Below are 21,165 nucleotides of genomic sequence, written 5' to 3'. Positions count from 1 at the left end.
TCCACATCAACATTTTTGATACACACTATCATGCAATTTTCTCAACACATCTAAGTTGAGATGCCTGATTCACTCTGTCCAGGAAGAAAAAAATTCTCTCTGAACAATTCCATTCACATAAAAATATAAATTAGCATTTATATTAATTTATATTTTTTTGTTTGAACTTGTTATGCATATTTTTGTCTTCTCATTTCCACTGGCTTGATTGTTTCATTTATAGGTCATAACCATAGGACCAACTTTCATCATCTGTCACAACTTTAGAAAGAAAGTGTAGTTCATATTAAAGTTAGTCCTTCAAAACATAGTACAATTTAATATGACTGGTTTCCTGTTCAAATCTGTTGGCAAGAGAATTACAATACACACAAATCAATTAAGGAATTTCTTAATAGTTCAACGACAATCTTCATATATTACATTGCAAACTTTTTCAAGGTTTTTTCATCATCTTAATTGTGGAAAGTCAACCTGAGTTGGTTTTTAAGTGAAATTTCCCTTCTTTTGAAATGCAAAGACCACTCGCAGACCTCTACTTATTTAAAGCTTACTCTTTAAAAGCATTTTGGAGTTGCTTTCCCTGAGAGGAAACAAAAATTAATGCAGATTTACTGCTTTTTACGAACACCTATCACAAAACATACATTTATTAAGCACCAAGAAAGCCTGACTGACACAAAACAGCTTATGAAAAATTCAGAACAATGCTGTACAATATACCTAGCAGTGAAGTTTGCTACATCTTAATTTCATGCCAGGTATAAATTCCAATTTTTTAGGTATGCCCTCATATTGTCCATTTAGGATATCCTGGATCGGCTCAAAATACCATAGCCTGACTGGCATTATAGTTTTTTTTTTTTTTTAATTTATATATGAGTGGTAGGCTGGTATTGCGCACTGGTACATAATGGGAGAACAAAGTGATAGGTGCTGCTGTCTTGTAGTTTCATTCTCCTTATAACATTCTAAAAATCACTGGCCCATGCCCTCACATTTTCTGTCAGATGCCATTGTTATGGAGTCGAGTACACCTTCTATGTTAAAACATCCAAAACAATATGCAGTGATTGAATTTTTAGTAATGGAAAAAGTGATTGCTAGTGAAATTTATTGTCATCTAAGAGCTATTTATGGTGATGATAATGTTGATCGAAATAGTGTAAGTTGACTTTAAAATAATTTCAATAAAAATTCAAGTAAAATTTCATACATCAGAAACATTCCCATTCATTGACCAGTTTTTGTGACTGATGTGAAGCATCAAAAAGCGGTGGATGAATTGATGCGAAATGACTGTTTATTGTCACTAAGACAGTCATATTGAAAGAACAGATAGGACGCAATATTGTACAACTGGACCGCTATAAAATTTGTTTGTGCAAACAAAAAAAATTGGTGGGTGCTGTGCAAACTCACAGAAAAGAAGAATCAATAAAAAGAATGTTGTGAATAGTCTCTGAAACAGTGTGATAAGAGAGATGATTTTCTTTCCAATATTGAGATGGATTTCATCATTATTTGTAATGATGCACATTATTACAAGCTAGAAGAAAAATGGCAGAACATGGAACACTGGCACTTCGGTTTACCACAATCAAAAAAATTTCAAACCCCCCCCCAACAAAATTGAATTTTCTTGACAGTATTGTGGGATTCAAAACACGTCTATGTGAATGACTATCTGGAAGCTGAATAGACTGTAAATTCTATATGTTACATAGAGACATTAAAGCACTTTGGGAGATGTACATGTCATGTTTGACAATACATGAGGTAAATAATTCTTCATTACTAATGCTCTGTCACACTCATAGCAGCAACCCTCGGGGCTCTTTGAAGTTGAAATTTGAACCTATTCCTTACCCTCCATACTCAACATATTTGGTGCCCTGCAATTCATTCCTTTCCAAAATTAAAGGTATTCATTTCAACAACACAATTGATGAACTGAAATACATAGTGAGGTCATGGATCAAAGAAAGAACATCCGCATTCTTCATTGATGGAATGAGAAAAACTGATTCCACTGGTAGAGATGTGTCTCTGCCACTATATGACTAATTGTGAAAATAAATTTAAGTTTTTGTAACAAATAAAATGTATTTTTTTGGCATATTTGTATCATTTGCATGTTATTAGTACCATGCATTACATTTAAGCCACCTCTTTTTTATATATATATATATATATATTTTATATATATATATATATATATATATATATATAAAAATATATATATATAATGTCTACAATGAACAGATATATACATATACACAGTTACTGATTCACCCCCCCCCCTCCAGATCACTGTTTATGGTATACTCTGTTTTTTTGGCTTGTCTTAAAACAATTTTAAAGATAATAGTTCTTAATTAAATTCATCTTGTTCTCGCAGCAAAAAAATATAAAATGAGGTGCCTGCACTAAAAGCAGTGTCTACCAGAAGCTACAATGTATTATGACTATAACTTCAGGAGTTATGAACGGAGTTGTGTTTGAATTTCATCAAGAAAGGTTTGATTACATGTTATATTGTCATATTACATATTTTTTCATAAACTTAATTTCCTATCTGTAAAATGTTTTACAGGTTTCTCCAACACAGGGAAGCCTTATGTGACACCTTATTTGTTCTAGCAATTGCCTTTCAGTTTTAGTATAAGTTAAAAAGAAAATCTTTGGTCTATTTTATTGTTAACTAGTTTATTGTTTTATAAGTTCAGGATTTTGTTCATTAAATGGGTTGGTGGGGGGGGGGGATGAGTTATGCCCTGAATTTTTTAAATTTGGTTTTGGAAACTAGAGAACAAAAGAGTTATTCTTTTTTGCTGGAAATCTCTTTTTGAGTAAAACTGCATGAACAGTTGCTCCCATATCTTGAAGTATTTGCCCAAAAAACATATAACTCTGTCTCTACTCTTAACGTGGGGAGGCAAACGTTGATAATGAAATACAAGAGTAAGCCAATTATTATCCGCAATGCAGTTATAAATTGTATTGCAATACAAATAGGAAACTTACATGTACATCATTTTTCAGCATAGTCCCCTTGCATTTCAATGCACTTGGTCCATCGTTGCACAAACTTCCTGATGCCCTCAAAGTTGAGTTTCTGGAGCATTTCAGCAGTGTGGACAGGCAATGTCGTGCAACACAACACCTTAACGTCCTTAAATGCAGTCCTCTGCATTTGCTTGAATTGCAGACTTCAGCTTGGCAGTAAGCAACTCACTGTAATGCGGACTGTTCATTGTCGTGCCCCTTTCCTCATAATGTTTCAGTACTGGGACTTGTGAGTCCCAAAAAACCGTAAGCATCAGTTTTCCTGCGAATGGTTGGATCTTGAACTTTTTTTGCAGGGCGAATGTTGATGTTTCCATTCCATACTCTGCCGTTTACTCTCCAGCTTGTAATGATGGATTCATGTTTCGTCACCAGTGATCATTCAGTCTAAGATGTTCCATTAGTTACCATAGCGATCCAAATGTTTTTGGTTTGATTATATGCAAATCCAACCCCTACCTCTTATTCCAGCACAAGAGATATTTTACGTAAGACAGCTATGGTTGTATGTATTTTCAGTTCACAATTTAAAAACAAATAAGGCATCATTTTATATTTATCATGAGGGTGAAGGATATAAAACACCTAACGAGTTTGCACGTTTTTATTGGATAATTTTACAAATGAACTGACTCCATCTATTAAAAAAATATTGCTATTCAGTGACGGGTGTCCTGGACATAATAAAAATCATACAGTTGTGCAATTTCTGATGAACTTAACAGATAACTCTACTTTTGACAAAATAACTCATTATTTCCTCATAAGAGGGCACTTGTACTTGTCTTGTGACAGGGATATTGGGTGTGTCAGAAGATTATTGAGACTATCCAATAGATTTTACACCCCTGATCAGTACATTGATTTAATAGTGTGGGCAAGTCTAAAGGTAGATTTCAGTGAAAACATATTTCTAGTTCAGGAATAATATCATTCAAAACATAGTGGCCACATAACTGTAAAAAAATAGCCTTTTCTGATGAAAGCAGTAGAAGAGGCATTCCATCTAGTAGTAGGATGCTGTCCAAAATAAGTTCTTATGTGCAATTTGAATATGATAAAAATAAGCAAGGGGATATGTCAATAGCTTAATCTCGCAGACATTTAGTCTGAATAAATATCTGCCTAATGCAGTTCCTAATTTACCTACTGATAAAGCCTATCAAGGAAAATTATCTATAAATCACAACAAGATATCAGACTTGAACAAACTTAAACAATATGTTGTCGGTTACAATTTCTATAATGAATTTTTTTGAATGGCCTACTGTTATTGTTCAATCAGATTCGGATGATGGTGACAGATCAATTATTGTTAGTGACCACAATAGTAACTAAAAGACTTTTTTAAATTATACTACTTTTTCTAGCAATATTACATTTTATTACTACTTTTTTATAATAAATAGATCCATTTTCATTTAAAAAAGAGTTCATATGTTTCATTTCGTAAAAAACATTTTTAGTGCAAAAAATTTCTTGTTGAAAACATTTGAACCTGATTTAAATTAAATTTAAATTGGCACACAAATAATTATCAGTTTGGTACTCACCCCAAGTTTTTTTTTTTTGTCTTCAGTCATTTGACTGGTTTGATGCAGCTCTCCAAGATTCCCTATCTAGTGCTAGTCGTTTCATTTCAGTATACCCTCTACATCCTACATCCATAACAATTTGTTTTACATATTCCAAACGTGGCCTGCCTACACAATTTTTCCCTTCTACCTGTCCTTCCAATATTAAAGCGACTATTCCAGGATCCCTTAGTATGTGGCCTATAAGTCTGTCTCTTCTTTTAACTATATTTTTCAAAATGCTTCTTTCTTCATCTATTTGCCACAATACCTCTTCATTTGTCACTTTATCCACCCATCTGATTTTTAACATTCTCCTATAGCACCACATTTCAAAAGCTTCTAATCTTTTCTTCTCAGATACTCCGATTGTCCAAGTTTCACTTCCATATAAAGCGACACTCCAAACATACACTTTCAAAAATCTTTTCCTGACATTTAAATTAATTTTTGATGTAAACAAATTATATTTCTTACTGAAGGCTCGTTTAGCTTGTGCTATTCGGCATTCAAACCAATTATAACAACTCAAAAATACCCAACCAACACAAATAATCTTATGAAATACATAAACATAGCTTTTTTCATCACCACCCAGTTTTTTTCATTTCCTGGAAAAAGTGCTTTTTTGTAACATCTGTTGTTTCTGCAATAATTGATTCAACTGATATTGGTCAACCATAGATATTTATTTCCTTTTTTTTTATTTACTTTTACCGTTAAGATATACTTCTTTTCTTATCATCGCTCTTCTATGGAAGGATCAGCTCTTTCTCTTCTTCCCTTTTTGTTCTATCATTTCTAAACTTGCTTCATTCATGCATTACTCTATAGTTGATGTAGATCTAAGGGACAAGAAATTGATCTTAGAACAGTAAATACACCACCTATGATTTGGGGTGTAGTATATCAACAACCATCACTCATAAAGTCAGTCCATCCTCTTTAAATATGTCAGTGTGCAGGGTTTTAAGATCCCCAGATATTTTCATCTTGTTGAAAACATTTCACACATCAAGTCTCACAACTGTGCAATACTTTTGATCTTCTCATTCACCATCTACCAGAAATGACATCATGGGTACACCAATTAACCATATTCATTGTGCCTACCCCACTGACAAAACTTAACTTGCCCGGTGAAAACAGTAAGGACATGCCATGTGGCAAACCAACTACCACTAATGAAAATTAACAAATAGAAAGTATATTTACCCTTAGAAACACAGTTCTCACAGAAGTGTTTAGAAGGAAGTTTAGAGAAAAAATTGTATGTTATCTTTTCTGTCAGACTTGACCAATGATTTTCCAAACAGTTAGTCAAATTGGATTGGGCCCTCCTGGACAAAGCTTTTACCCTCCAGAATTATTATTTTTCTGCTAAAAAATTGTTTAACAAACAATAAACTACCGAAGAAAGTGATAGGACATGAATATTTATGCTTCGTAAAACTATACAATAATTATGATTTTGACTAGTAGAATGGGCATAGCCTTCATAACACTTACGTATTAAGAAAGAGGGCTTGCATCAAAAAATTGATAAAATATTTTTATTGCACATGACAGGAAAGATTTTAAATATCAATTTTACCCTTGGAACTAAATCCCAGAGGATTTAGTTTCAAAAACTTTTTCACTTATTTAAAATCTGTAATTTCAAAAAACCTCTGACCTTCACAGTAGAATGATAATGTTTATGTTTCACTTGGAAGGTTCTGGGTGTCAGTTCTAGTCAGATCTGACATTTCCCATATGCTACAAAATATTAAAAATGTGATAATATGGAAGTATATAATAGTCATTTTCTAACACATAATGAAGTCTTAAGTATATAAAACTAACCTATTACTTTTATACAATAAAGAAGTATGACCTCCACATAAGGCAAAGTCCCTAGAAACATATTTTGTTAAACAGAAGGAAACTTCAGAGCAGAAAATAACAAAGGTGGTTCATCTATCTTGAAATTCATGGAACTGTTAATCAAATCAGCTGCACCATTATCTGAGTATTTATCTTCCAAAATAATTATTTCCTTTAAGGAATGAAAGAAGCAAGAAAATTGAATCCTTTTTTATGACATCCAGTAAAGTAGAAAGTTAAATTATAGATTTATGATGAAAACCATAGGGGGAGGAGGCAAACCCCAATAAAAATCTTTTGAAAGATGGAAGGAGCCTCAAATTTAAACAATACTGAGTATTTTTTTTAGTTGATTACAACTGGAAATGAAAGATGTTAAGTAAAATACACTTAACCTAACTCTATCCAAGGAGGTAGTAGAGCTGAGTCAAGTTTGGGATTTAAGAATCCTGGATTCACATCTTAATTTTAACAATCACATAAAAGTGAACTGCATAACAGTGAGTACTTGGAAGACACCAATTTATATTACTCATGAAAGTAAAAGAAAGCTAAGTTGCTATGCAGCATGGAATGGATTGCTAGACCGACAACTAGGTTCTTGCTACCTACGGTTGCGAAACACTACACCTTCTCCAGCACTGTTCTATAAGCAGTACCAACTCAGGCACCAACCCAAGTATAAGTTTATGAGTTTACACATCTTAAATGACAGTTTATGCTTTTTACTCATACTGACAAGTGACATATTTTTATAACGGAGAGCTTCAGCATTTTTCATTGATAAATTAATTCACTGCAGAAAGTTACAAAGAAGCTTGTGTGTGGGAATATGAAAATGGAAATTTGTAGCGTATGAAAAATCTGTGCCTGATCAGTATTCAAATTGGCATTACATCAAATCCTCTGATAATAATCCAACAGACGTGCTATCTAAGGTTACTCATGAAATAAATTATTTGATATGTCATTGTGGTGGCATGGTCCTCTTTGGCTGTTACAATCTTCTTCCCATTGGCCAAAGGATCATAATATTACATTTAATGATGGCAATTTGAATTCTGAATGTTTATTAGAAAGGTACAAACCTTTGTTAATTTCATGTGTATCTAATGTTGTATTTGATTACACACAGTGATTCTCATCTTTACATACTTTATTATGAACATTTAGCTTCTGTTTCAGATTCTTTCACAATATTAAATCAAAACAGTCTGAACATATCTTTGGTATTTTAGCTTCAAAGGAATTAGACCATATTCTTTACTTTTTTATATGTCAATCACAATCCATGTATTATGATGAGATAAAGAATCTTAAAAATAATAATTATTGTTTAACAAACTAAGCTTAATTCTCTAGATCACTATTTGGATAATTTAGGTCTACTCCATGTAGGAGGCAGACTTCGACGCTCTCTCCTACAATACCATGTTAAACATCCTATTATTTTACACACAAGCGTGAAGATCATGAAACTAATTATCAGTTCTGAGGACTTAAGTTTTACCTTCTAATTTACAATTAACACATCATTCTTTGCGTCAAAAGTACTGGATAATAAATACATAAAGAATCATTTCGTCAATCATTCATAAATGTTAATGAAAAAACTCAATCCCAACAACTTGATCAGCTACCACCTGTTACAGTGATTACTTTTTGAACACTCTCTTCTTGTGCAGCAGATTATAGTGGCCCAATTATATTTCATCATGGCGGGCAGAGATCTAAAACATTGATTAAAGCTTATATAGTGCCTTATTTCACCTTTAATTATTCTGAACCTTTATGATACTGGATCATTTATATCTCTAAATAAATTCATTGTTAGTCTGTTCAATATATGTTTATTTAGTATATAGATTATCACATATTTGTATAGATTGTAACATATTTAGGTAGGATTTCCTTTATATTTTATATCACATTACATTAAGTTTTAATAGTGTGCATGTTAATTAATTTGTGTTTTCATTAAAATCATGATTAATATATTTATATTTGTTAATAGTTAAGTTATACATTTGAAAGAATGATTTCAACTAACATTACAATAAATAAAAAGTAATATGTCATAAAAATCAGCTAGTCAACTCACCAACTTAAATAACAAATTTATATGCTTTTATGAAATAAGAAGAGACAGTTAGTTTGTTTACCATCAGTAAGGAGGAAACATAACTGTTCGTCAAAAATCTACAATTTTTCCTTTATAATATTGTAATACAAGTGAAAACATGAAATAATATAAATAATCTTTGTTTGTAATCTCAATAGGTTTTATAACAATACAATTGTAAACATGTACTATACGATGAAAATACAAATAGATAATAAATATAGTATATGATGCTGTATCTTAACATGAATACCAAACAAAGGTTATAGCTAAAATAACATCAAAATAATATAAACAATCTTTATTTTGTAATCTCAGTAAAACATATAACAATGTAATTATGAATGTATGTTATACAATGTAATATGAATATGAGACAAAGTTTAAGTGTACATATCACTTAAAAATTAAATACAGCTGAATTATTGAATCTATACATAGTTTTAAATTATATTCACACTTGTTTGCATATAATGTAATAATAATGATGAGTAATAATAAATAATAATCATAGAGCTCTGATATATATTAAGTTGCTTTATCAAACATATTTTTTTTGTAACCTGTAAGTGCATGTTTAACTTCATCAAACAATAGTCTTTACAAGTAAATCGGGTAATATATACCGATTGCTTATTGTGCCTAAAATCATATAGATTTAGGATTTCTTTAGAATGTTGTTCATGAGTCCTTATTACGTTTAGGTGTATTCATTGGTAAGAATCTCATTCATTCCAATGAAGATTTATATGTACAAAATGCATAAATATTGCATAATAAATAAACATCGGGAAATCTATTCTGCTATAATAAATGAACAATATATAAATTTCAGGAAATCTATTCCATCTGGGATGTTTAATCCGCTACAGGACATAAACAATGTATATAGCAGAATAGATTTCCCATTGTTTATTTATTACATGCAATATTAATATTTATGCATTTTCTACACATCATCCAACACCTCCAGATGAAAGGGCAAGGCGCTACTACTCCACCGATAATATATCTGCATTTGGATGGAAATATCTTTTAAGTACAGACAATGTTTTTATATAATTTTATTCATTTTAAATCAGCCATTGCTACTTCAAAAACAGTTTTATGTCTTCAAAGAAGTTTCATCCCGTAGGAATACTACGAGTATGTTTTCAAAGTTTTTCCGGTGGCTATTTAGTTTTATTCCGAAGGAACAGAGAGCAGCACTGCTTACAAAGTTAATTCATATTTGCGTATTTAATGAGGTACCGATGAATAAAGGTTATGTGTGATAAAGTACGGAGTTATGATTTTGTAATTATTGTTACGAATAATTTTTATATATTATTTTTACTGATGATCGAGTCTAATCAACTCTCAGAGCAATTCGACTTACGTTTTTCATTTTTAAAATTTACTTTGTGCCTCTGTTTTACAATTTTAGATTAAAAAATATTAGAATGATAAACTGGTCTTTATTAATTGGTAATAGTAATTTAGAAGTACTGTCCAGATTAAAAGAATCTGAGAAAAATATAGTTAAAAAATTGCTGATGGATGTAAGTTTAACCGATATTACGGTGAGTGGGTTGTATCGTTAATCCAGAACTGTTCGGTACTTATTTGAATAATTAATTTTTAATCTGTAGACTATATTCTGTTGTGTTTCGCAATTATTTCCATAACTTAAAACATCCTTATTATATTTGACATTTTTTAAATAAATGCCAGTTACACTACTATTTTGCTCTTCTATCATCATTTAATTAGTACTTGGAAGTTATTATGTGATATGTATGCTTGTTCGCTACTGCCCTGTCTACAGATTGATTTTAATTAAGATCTCTGAAACTTTTAGCAGGTTTAAGTATGTTTCATGTCCAGTAAATCATTTTTTCAATATAAATAATTACTTGAACTGTACATGTATATACAGTACACACACACACAAACACACACACACACACACACACACACATATATATATATAAATATAAAATGAATATTATATTCACTTAAGGACATTTATACATTATACACATATGCCAGGAATGGGTAAGAATGCTTATTGAACAATTATCAACTCTGGGCTGAACAGTAATGCAGCCTTGAGTAGGTTAAATACCCTAAACCCCAATATAAGAGACCTTATGACATTGTTATATCTAGTTAATAGCTGATGTTACATTGGTGAGAGTCAAACCAACTTTGTAGCTGTTACCTTGCATGTATATCCACCCCAATATGGATTTCACATGATTTCTTTGTAAATCTACAAAAGAACAATTTAATTCATTTGATAGTTATTATTTCTTCAATTTATTTTCAACTATGATTTTCAAGAAATTAGACAAAAATGTTTAGAAATAATGTTTAATATTCACCCACCCCTAAATCAAATTAACCCCCTTGTGGTCATTATTTCAACTATTTATATGGTGGTAACTTACCCCATTAATTTGAAGAAACATCAATTTTAGGTTGATCTTTACTTACTGTTTATTTCATTATATCTATCACTACAGCAATAAAATATGGTCTATTCTTAAAAACCTACCACTAATTAATATAAAAAATTAAAGCCAAGACCTGAATGAAAACCCAATTACTCTTCCTGACTGACTTTTTATTTTTGGTAGAGCTACAAAGTATGAAATTATGAACATATTTTTCAAGTTTTATGAACTGGTGGGATGATTTTGGGCATTTTATTGCATCTGGAAGATTTCATTTACATCCATTTTTCTTGAGGAGAAAGTTCCAATGAGATGTATAAGATATTTTCTGAAAGTTAAATTTGTAAAGCCATGTTTATTCAGGGCCGGAGAATTTTTTTGAAAATAATAAATCTATTTATAATAATGACATTCATTACAAAATGATAAATGTGTAACCTATTATCACCTCCGGCCCCATCATTAAATTTTCATCATTATCACTAGAATTACTGTCGTCAGAAACATTTAAAACTAACCAAAGTCACTAGCACTTAAAAACACCAAATCTTCACTATCAATGTCGTAAACATGATCGGTACTTGTAGAAGCCATTTTCATGTACAATGTAAGTTAACAACAAAGTTTCTAAACAAAACACAGCTGTTGACGTCTAAATCAGACTCTTAAAATCATTGTACTCTGTGAAAAATTAAAAACAACAGTACGTGGATAGTATTATAAAGGTTTAGTATATAAAAACAAATCTAGATAGCAGCAGTAGGCTCGTATAGCTAACTTGCAACTGTGTACTTTGACTAGGAGGCCAGAATAGGTGCCATGCGATTTCATGGGTCATGATCGGGAGACAGTTAACTTAAACTTTAGAATTTTAAATAATCTTATAATTTTTAATAAGTACTTTAATTATAGTAAAGATAAATTTTCTATGACCACTATAAGAAAGTTAAAAATTAAAAATGGCTAAAAACCACCCCTCCCTCATTTAATTTAGTACAAAAGTGTAATGCCATCCATGCCCGATACATGGAGATTTTTTGAGTCATTTTTGAAGAATTTATGTTGAGTTGGTCTGAAGATATTAAACAAAATTCTGGTCAAAACATGTACATATCCAAGTACTACATCTTTCAGAGATTTCTGTTACTTTTTGTTTGGTTTTTTGGACTAAGGGATTTTTGGAACATTGACATTGTTAAAACCATGATATCAAAAATTTTGCAGAACGTACTTTCCTTTATACACATATAACTATTGTGCTGGAGCAGCAATACAATTATAACTGAGAAAGTAAAAAAGAACCTCAAACAATTTAATTGCAAACTTCAAAAAATTGAAGTTAAAAGAATTGAAAAAGTATTATATTTCAAGTTTTTGTGGAGATTTTTATGTGAGATACTTCCTTTTTTTAATTTTATTCTATTCAAAGTATTTAAATTTATGATGGCCTTACAAACTCTATTTGGATGCACTATGAAAATAAGTCATTTGCAAAAAAAAGCAAAGCTCTCTTTAAGAAACCTCCTTGTGGCTAAATATAAGAAAGGGTATGTAAAAAAAGACTGTGACTGAACAAAACTAAAGCTTTGTAGAATGCAACAATTCAAATTTTTTTACCATTTTGATTAATACAGAATGTTTCTAAAATGGTGGCTGACTATACTTTTTCGGATTCTATGTGTAAAACTAAACAAAAAATATCCTTAGGAAAAATGGCAATTTCTCCTTCGTTCTCCCTGGCCACCATTTTGTTATTTTTATATAATAATTTATATTTCAAGTTCAGATAGATGGATCACATTAGTATTTGGTAAGCATCTTGGTAATAAAGTTTTAAAATTAGCAAAAAATCAGGACTTAAATACCTTTGCAAATTATAAAGTGGCAGACATGTTTATTTTTCATCTTTTTATCTCCATAAATATTAGTTTTATAAAATATATGTTATTTGCTAAAATATTAAGCCTTTTATTTTGAATAAAGTGACATTTTATTTTTGAAAATCAGTTAATAAATAGTCGAGTTATCAGAGAAAATTGATGTAATTTGTGTCATTAGGTCTATTATTGTGAGAAAATTATTACATAATTTGATACTAATTTACAATAGTAGAATTAACAATAAATAAAAACAATTAATATTTCATCAAATTGAACATAAAGTGGTGGAGGACATGAAAACAGACACATAATTACAACATCAATTTTCTGCCATAACTCGGCTATTTGTTAACCGATTTTCAAAAATTAAATGTCATTTTGTTCAAAATAAAACACTTAATATTTTAGTAAATAACATAAATTTGATAAAACTAAATATTTATAGAGATATATATCTATAGAAATTTATAGAGATAAAATGGATTGAAAAATAAATGTAGCCGCTATTTTGTAATTTTAAAACTTTATTAACAGGATGCTTACCAAATATTAATGTGATTTGTCAATCCAAACTTTAGATATAAATTTTTATATAAAAATAAAATGGTGGACAGGGGGAGAATGAAGGAGAAATTGCCATTTTTCCTAAGAACATTTTTTGTTAAGTTTTACAAGTAGAATCCGAAAAAGTATAACCAGCCCACCATTTTAGAAACGCTCTAAAATAAGAAATAATGTGTAGGCTGCTAATTGGGGATGATTAAAGGCTCTCTGGAATGTAGAAATATGTGTTATTTTTTTTTATCAAACTTTTGTTCTTATTTTCTTAACTTTTCAGTGAACATGCACTATCAGAGTGGGAACAGGCTACGCATTAAGCTAATAATAATCTTAACACTAAGTTAATGACTGTAAAGAAATTAAATCATCAAATTACTTGATAGATAATGTAGTTTTTTTCATTTAAAAAACTTCCACATAAGTACTGTTAGTTAATTTGGAAATGGAGATATGTATAGAGTAAAAACTAGAAGGAAAGATATATTGGAGTTTATGAAACAGATAACTGAGGATACCAAATATAGTAGTTATTTAAGATTAAAAGATTAACACAAAATGGAATGGAGAATAGTATCATGTCAATCAAATAACAGATACCTTGAAAAAGAAACACTAAAGAAAAATATTCAGTTTGAATAAGTGTGTAAATCAACCAGTAAATTTTCCTAAATTTACTAGTCTCATCCAATTTGCTTGTGGAGTCCTTCATTTTACCAATAATGTTTTTTAATCAATATATTTTATATGAGTATTGAATTATTTAAGAATGTTAAATTTATTGTTGCATCTGATTGTTGAGTAACAGTGGAGGTAGAGGCACTGTCTGCAAATAATGACGCAGAAAATTCTTAGATATTTTCAAGAAATCAAAAAAAAGAAATTTGAATTTAATATCAATAAAATGCTGTTTAATTTAAAAGTTTTACTTTTAATTTCAACAGGAGCTGTTGAATGATCTCCTCCTGGATTTAACCAACGTAAGGAAAGAGTTTCCATTCTTATTGTAGTAGTGCATCAGAAATCTATAAACATCTTTTACTGCCTGTTGGGAAAATGAAAAATCTGAAAGCAGCTAAAAATATTTCGCAAAAATGTCTTTTATTTAAATAATGGCATAACACATACATTTTTCCTTGTATATTAAACATGTAAAATTTCAAGAGCAGCATTTCTTTACAGTTTTTGCAATATATTTGTTAATAGGCATATATTTAGCATTTTTACTAACTTTCCTTATAGTGTGGTAGTTGCTTTAAGTTGTGTAATGAAAGGGCATAAAATTGTAACTTGTTAGGGTCATTATTTCTAAGTTTGTTAACTGTTATTAAATGTTATTTCATTTTCACTTGCCTGCTCTATAGTTATAATTAGGGAAAGTATGATAAACAGATCAAATTTTGAATATCTGGTTGCTGCAGATCTGGAGGGGGTTTTATGATTCCTCTGTAACTAAAAATACAACTTTAGCATTGAAAACGTTCAGAAAATTATACATACCTACCTACATATAAACTTGTGCACCTATATTTGGGCTTTTTTTAATATTCAGATTGGGTGGCCTGAAATGATGAAATTATGATGTATGAAATTTGGTACCATGATGCTTGTACATGGACTATGTAATTCTGATCACAATCTGTCAAGGGGTAGTGAGATACGAACTTATGGGTCTCATATCACAAAATCTTAGCAAAAAAAAAAAAATATGTTAGGTAGCTAAGATAATTCAGACAGCATTCAGTTTTATTCAGACCTCTCTATAAAGGGTGGGGACAAAAATCTTTTTTCTGTAGTTTCTGGACTTTACAATCTTGTACTTATTAAAATAATTCCATTACATTAGGATGTCATTTTGGTTATGTATTTAGGTAATTTCATTTAGGGGTAGGGTTAATAAGTCTATTTTTTTCGTTTTTTTAAATTATCATTTTGTTTATTGTCATCACGTTGGATTAACTGGTTTTAATGAAATTTTGTTCAATGACTTCTCAACATTGATGCCATTTAATTTTGGTTGCAGTTTGTCAAGGGAAGTGGGGAGATATAGTCAGCATTGGTCCCGTATCTCAAAGCTTTACTCAAAAAAGTAGAATAATCTTTTTAGATAGCTCTTTTACCTACATACTTACATACATTAATGTTAATCTTATTCCTAAGTAGTAGTTCGTTGAGGGTCAAACCTTTGGTTGCCAGAGTTGCATAACCTTACCAGCTAGGCTGGGAAATATTCTTTTAATAAAATGCACTATTAAAAATTGCCTACACTTGTTCATTAGATAGGTCAGTATTTTTAACCAAAATCCAAAACATTGATTCCATTTTTCTTATAATGGTACAATTACTAGAAAATGTGCAACAGTCAAAATTATATAGTTTTATGTTCTTTATTTTTATTATGATTTTTGATAAAATGTCAAACTGTTCAGTCTATGGCTGTATGCACAGACACACAGACAGATATTGTAAAAACCACTTTTCTGGATTTAGGGATTCCTAAGATGTATAAATAATGTAAATGTAAATTTCAAAATTGAATTTATGTTTGATTGTATAATTCTATTTACATATTAAGTATTACATAAAGAAAAAAAATGTTGGTTGGATGTCAGCATAGTTATGTGTTCAGTTTGTTTAAATCCTAACATAGATTTTATATTATCATTTAAAATGTTTATCATTTATATATGTGTATTAAATTATTTATACAGTTTTATTACTTTAAATTTTTTAATTGAGTATGTATGCACTTAAAATGAGATGTTCAAAAGTAAGAGTTGATAAGTTATAAATAGCAATTGGCACCACTGATTCGTTTGTGCATAAGCAGTGGCTTTAAGAGGTCTGTTAGACATGTAACCGCCACATTGCTATCAGTTCATTGTTGTTTGCCTTTGCGATTCGTGTGTTAAAATAAGTGTGGTAATAACAGATCCTGCTAGTTGTGAAGTTAGATAAGTGATTAGATTTCTAGAGGACATAATGTTGCTGAAATTCACTGAAAATTGTGTGAAAAATATGGGTCTACCTATAGACCAATTTGGTAGGTTCTGATCTTGCACCCAGTGACTACCATCTGTTTTTACATCTCAGAAACTGGCTTGAGTCTCAACAATTAGTGGAATGTGAAGATTGAAAATGTAGGTGCACTACTGGCTATGGAATACTCCCAGGCCATGGAATTTTTTGTAGTGGTTTTGAAGAAACTTGTTTTGTGATAACAAAAGTGTTTGTAATGAAATGATATGTAGAAAAATAAAGTAAATATGTAAATATTTGAAACCATTGATAAATTCATCATTTCTTCAGTTGTTCTCATTTTGTTACAGATTGGTCCTTACTTTTGCATAGGCTCATATTAAACTAATTTTTCATTTACTTTTCAAAATCCTGTTTATCTGGAAATGAATCAGATCTGCTGAAATTATTAAAAGTTAAAATGGAATTCTAATTTTTTTTTTCAGAAACTTGCTCATTGGTATGTTTCAACTCCAACATATACTACAGTACGAATTAATACATTTAAAACAACTGTTGAACACGTGATTGAAGTAATTAAATTACAGTTATGTAAGGTAATGTATAAATTTTAATTTATTTCATGAATGTTTTAACTACTTATTCAGCAGAACATCTGTGTGTGATAACTTACGTGCACATAATAAATAACATACACATTTGGGAACATATGTTATAATATTGTAGATACTGTAGTTAATATAACCTGCCTGTGCTACCTTCCTGATAGGGGAGTGTGTGCACTCCATCTTTTGTTTTGTTTGCAATACTTTCAAATTCTCTGAGAGTGAAAATGCCTATTTCTTTTCATTTGTCAACATTTTCTGTAGCTGTAAGAAACTTTGTTTCAGATTGCATGCTTGTATTGTACTACTCCATTTCTTCACTGAATTAATCTGAATAGTATTCTCTTAGCAGCTGAATAACTATCAGAACTATTTTATAAAAATTCTTATTTATGTTAGTAATATTTTTTTTACATTATGATGAATTTTGCCACAAACAATTATATGATAGTGCTTCTTTCAAATGAAAATGTAAGTAAGATCCAGCCAATAAAACAGTGTTGTAAGAAGTGATATAATTCAACTTATCTGTTCAACTGCAATAGTTTATGAATTGCATATCATGGTAATTACCTTGGTGTTTATATGAAGTATCAGAAGATTACACTTTGTGTAAACTCTTACTTAAATGAATTTTCATGAATGGTTAGTAACATTCACTTCGTTGTCTGTCCAAGAAAGGATGTCTGTTTTTAAAAACTTGTGAGTTGGTGGTCATAAAACCTTTGACCCAAAGACATTAAGCAATGATAACAAAATTCCTTATTAGCTGTACCTAAGTTTCATTCTTTTTGGTCCCTTTGACTATTAATTTTTAATGAAAAGTTGTAAGATGTTTTCCATAATTGAAAATCCTATGTTTTATGGATTACTTTATTTTCTCAGAAGTGAAAAAATATTTATGTAAATGTTATAGGAACTTTTACATTGGTGGGCATCATAACAAATAAAGATTTTTGTGTTTGTCAGAGTGTTCCATACTTGAATCTGAAAATTTTCAAATTTGCTTTTTCCTAATTTTAGTGAAAGAAGTGTTTTAATGGAATAATAAGCATTAAGTATAAACATTAAACATTAAAAATACTCACACTTGATATGTAATATGAAGTATGAAAATTAACGAAAATAAGAAAATATTGATATGGCAAAAGCATTTTCACTGATGTAACTACATTAGTTTACATTAAAATTTTTATAATACTAAAGGAATAACGTGACCAAAATGTAGATAAGAAACCAGATCCAGATTAAACTATATATATGCTTGGAAAATGATGGTTCAGAAACCTTTCAAATCCTTTTTATTTTTGCAAGTGAATTTTGGTTGAAATAATTCTAGCTTATAAAATATTGCTTCAATTATCTGACACTTTGCTTTATCTGATGTCATTCTAAGTAAGGGCTACAAAATTTTTTTTTCTTTTTTATTTTCTTTATATGCATATGGAGGACATTTTAGCTTCCAAAAAAAAAAAATTCTAAAAAACTTAAAATATGCACTAAACAGTTCTCATCCCCTTACAGCCAGCTATTCAAAAATTTAAACATTAAAGACTATTTTAATAATGTATCATACAAAATATCACTACGACATTTGAACTTAAATTGTAATCATTTACATTGTTTGTAATAGTTAATTTAGCTTTTACAGTAGCACTAAAAGAAATCAAAAGTAATAAGAAGGTACATAATAAATTAATAGTCTTAAGAAGATTTTTTTTTTATGAGTTATGTACTTATAACAAAGTAATATTTATAATGTTTTTGAAGGGCACAGTTTTTTAAACTTGCTTTTAAATGTAAAAGTAAATAAATTATTTAGATGTAAGAGACAAAAAAAGTTGTTTAAAAGTCATAGGAGACTAGAGAATGTTTGGTGTAAACACATCTGCAAATGCATTCTTGTTGAAGGCTTTTGGGTTTCTTCATTAAGCTCATAATTTAAAGATAAGTTTTTGGGTTCAAAGCTTTATTTTAAACTCTGTCTGCATGGCATCCTCCAATTAAAAAAAAAGAAAGCTTTTGAATGTACAACACAGAATATTTTTATAAGACATATATGTAAAATGCAGAACATTACATTTTCACTGGAATCTTACTTCACCCTGTTCACCGAGAGTGATGATAATTTTAATAATTTAAATAAATTTGTATTTAACTGTATGATTAATTTTGTAAAGTTATGTTAGGATTAATAAAAATGTGCTGTTTTTTTTTTTTTAATTTGTTAGTTCCTATCTGCCAAATAACATACTTAAAGGGATTCATTAACACGTATATTCTTCAGCTGAAAGTAAAATTTTAATTTTAATAATTGTTTTATTTACAGCAATCAGTAGACCATGGTGTTAATGACATTCCATCTGTAAAACAAGATTCATTATTGAAAGACTGTATTGTGATTGGCTGTTGGGATGTTAATAGGAAATTATTACAACCTCTTAATAAAAAACAAAATGAAGTTATTATTGATATACCATGTGGTGTATCCGTATTAAGGGGTGCAAATGTGTTTGCACCTGGTGTTATGGCTATGTCACCAAGTTTGTATTTGTTTATTTTTTATTTCATTTTATTTTAATGTAATTTGATTTGCAATGTTTTTTGTCCTTAACAGTTGGATGCAAGAATTATACAAAACTATTAATTTTTACTAACAAACCAGCTAAATTCACATCAATATAATGTTTTTTAACATAATAACATAAATTACTAAAGCCTCTTGAGATAAATAAAAAGTTTTAAAAATCTGTTCATAATGTAACTATCAAGACAAAAACCACTTTCACCAAATGAACATAATGTTCATAGAATACATAAACTAAATTACTTTGATTGCATAATGTTCTGTTATGAACATATGGGACACAAACTTCATTTACAGGTACTATGAACATATAAAAGTTCTCCATTACAATATTTGCCCACCATCTTATAGAAACAGAACACAGATTTACAAACATTAATGGCTTGCTAGATATCCTACACTTTCTGTGTATAAAAAATGGACCTAACACACTTGAACATTATCGAACATACAAAAACACACAACAATAGTATAAATGAAAAACATATTACAAGACTAATGAAATCTGTTATCACATTTGAAATTGTCAAAAATATGACTTGAACTCAATAAATACTAATAAATGGTATCGGTTGACATAAGAGTAAAAGACTACAGCATTAATCATTAAGATAACATAGGAACAAATGACATAAAGAATACACTCAGTTGGATTGTCATTAAGAATGAATAATTTTGTATAAGTAATTTTGTATATGTACTTATAGAATTCTTGTCTAGTACATGTCGTTTTTATGAATTTGAACTAAATTTTTAGTAATATTGTTAGGAAAAATTAAATATTTTAAATTGAAAGTTGATAATAGTTTTGCAATAAATAGTCATCTAAATAAGTAATTTCTTTCAGAAGAAATTAACTATATTGAAATCATAATTTATTTCCACGAACTTGTAGGTATAAGAAATAATGTACATGAAGTGTGTAGTATAGCTATGGATAAAAAGAAAAACATTATATACATATAACTACTTATAAAGAATAGCCAGGTAGTTATTTTGTATAATCCTTGTCTTTTTGTATCAGAGATTAAAAAAAATGTATACGTAAATGAAAAGTTTCATATTGTAGAAACGAAGAGTTAAATTTTTATAATGATAACCAGCTCAAAGAAATTATTTATCTAATTTAATATACAGATCATTTTACTAAAATTAAATTAACAGCATTAGTAATTGTTTAATTATAAATAAATAAATCAAACAAATAATTGTATTAATAGCAAAGTAATCATCCAGTAGCTAGTAATGATTCCTAAATTAAATTTGACTAAAAAATCTTAATAATGTTTCTATATTTTCAATATTTTTTGAATAAATATACATTACTGATATTATTACTAAAGACATGGTAGTGTACGCTAAGCAAGCAATTTGACCAAAAAAAAAGTAAAATGAAAGTCCGTGTTGCAAGGTGATTTTGTAATTTATTTATCAAGTTATTCTGCTGTTTGCATGCATTTTAAGATATATGTGATAAAAAGTGATAA

The 21,165-nt window shown here is 29.5% G+C and overlaps 1 protein-coding gene across 4 annotated transcripts in view; it reads left to right on the top strand.

Moving 5' to 3' along the window:
- Positions 1–9,824: 9,824 nt before the first annotated feature.
- The window catches only part of LOC142334493 (tRNA (cytosine(72)-C(5))-methyltransferase NSUN6-like), a 43,277-nt gene continuing 31,936 nt past the window's right edge, over positions 9,825–21,165 (top strand). For 2 of the 4 annotated variants that reach the window (XM_075382570.1, XM_075382566.1), the window contains exons 1-3: positions 9,880–10,193; positions 16,972–17,082; positions 19,421–19,634. In XM_075382570.1, coding sequence (XP_075238685.1) covers positions 10,074–10,193; positions 16,972–17,082; positions 19,421–19,634 — 445 coding nt within the window. In that variant the 5' untranslated portion in view covers positions 9,880–10,073. Of the gene's footprint in view, positions 10,194–16,971; positions 17,083–19,420; positions 19,635–21,165 lie in introns of all 4 variants that reach the window. The other 2 variants (XM_075382569.1, XM_075382568.1) reach the window with 2 other exon arrangements.

The sequence above is a fragment of the Lycorma delicatula genome, chromosome 1 (genome assembly GCF_047948215.1).
Source record: "Lycorma delicatula isolate Av1 chromosome 1, ASM4794821v1, whole genome shotgun sequence".
NCBI lineage: Eukaryota > Metazoa > Arthropoda > Insecta > Hemiptera > Fulgoridae > Lycorma > Lycorma delicatula.
Note: the sequence above shows the minus strand (reverse complement) of the source record. Positions and strands in the feature narration are given on the sequence as shown.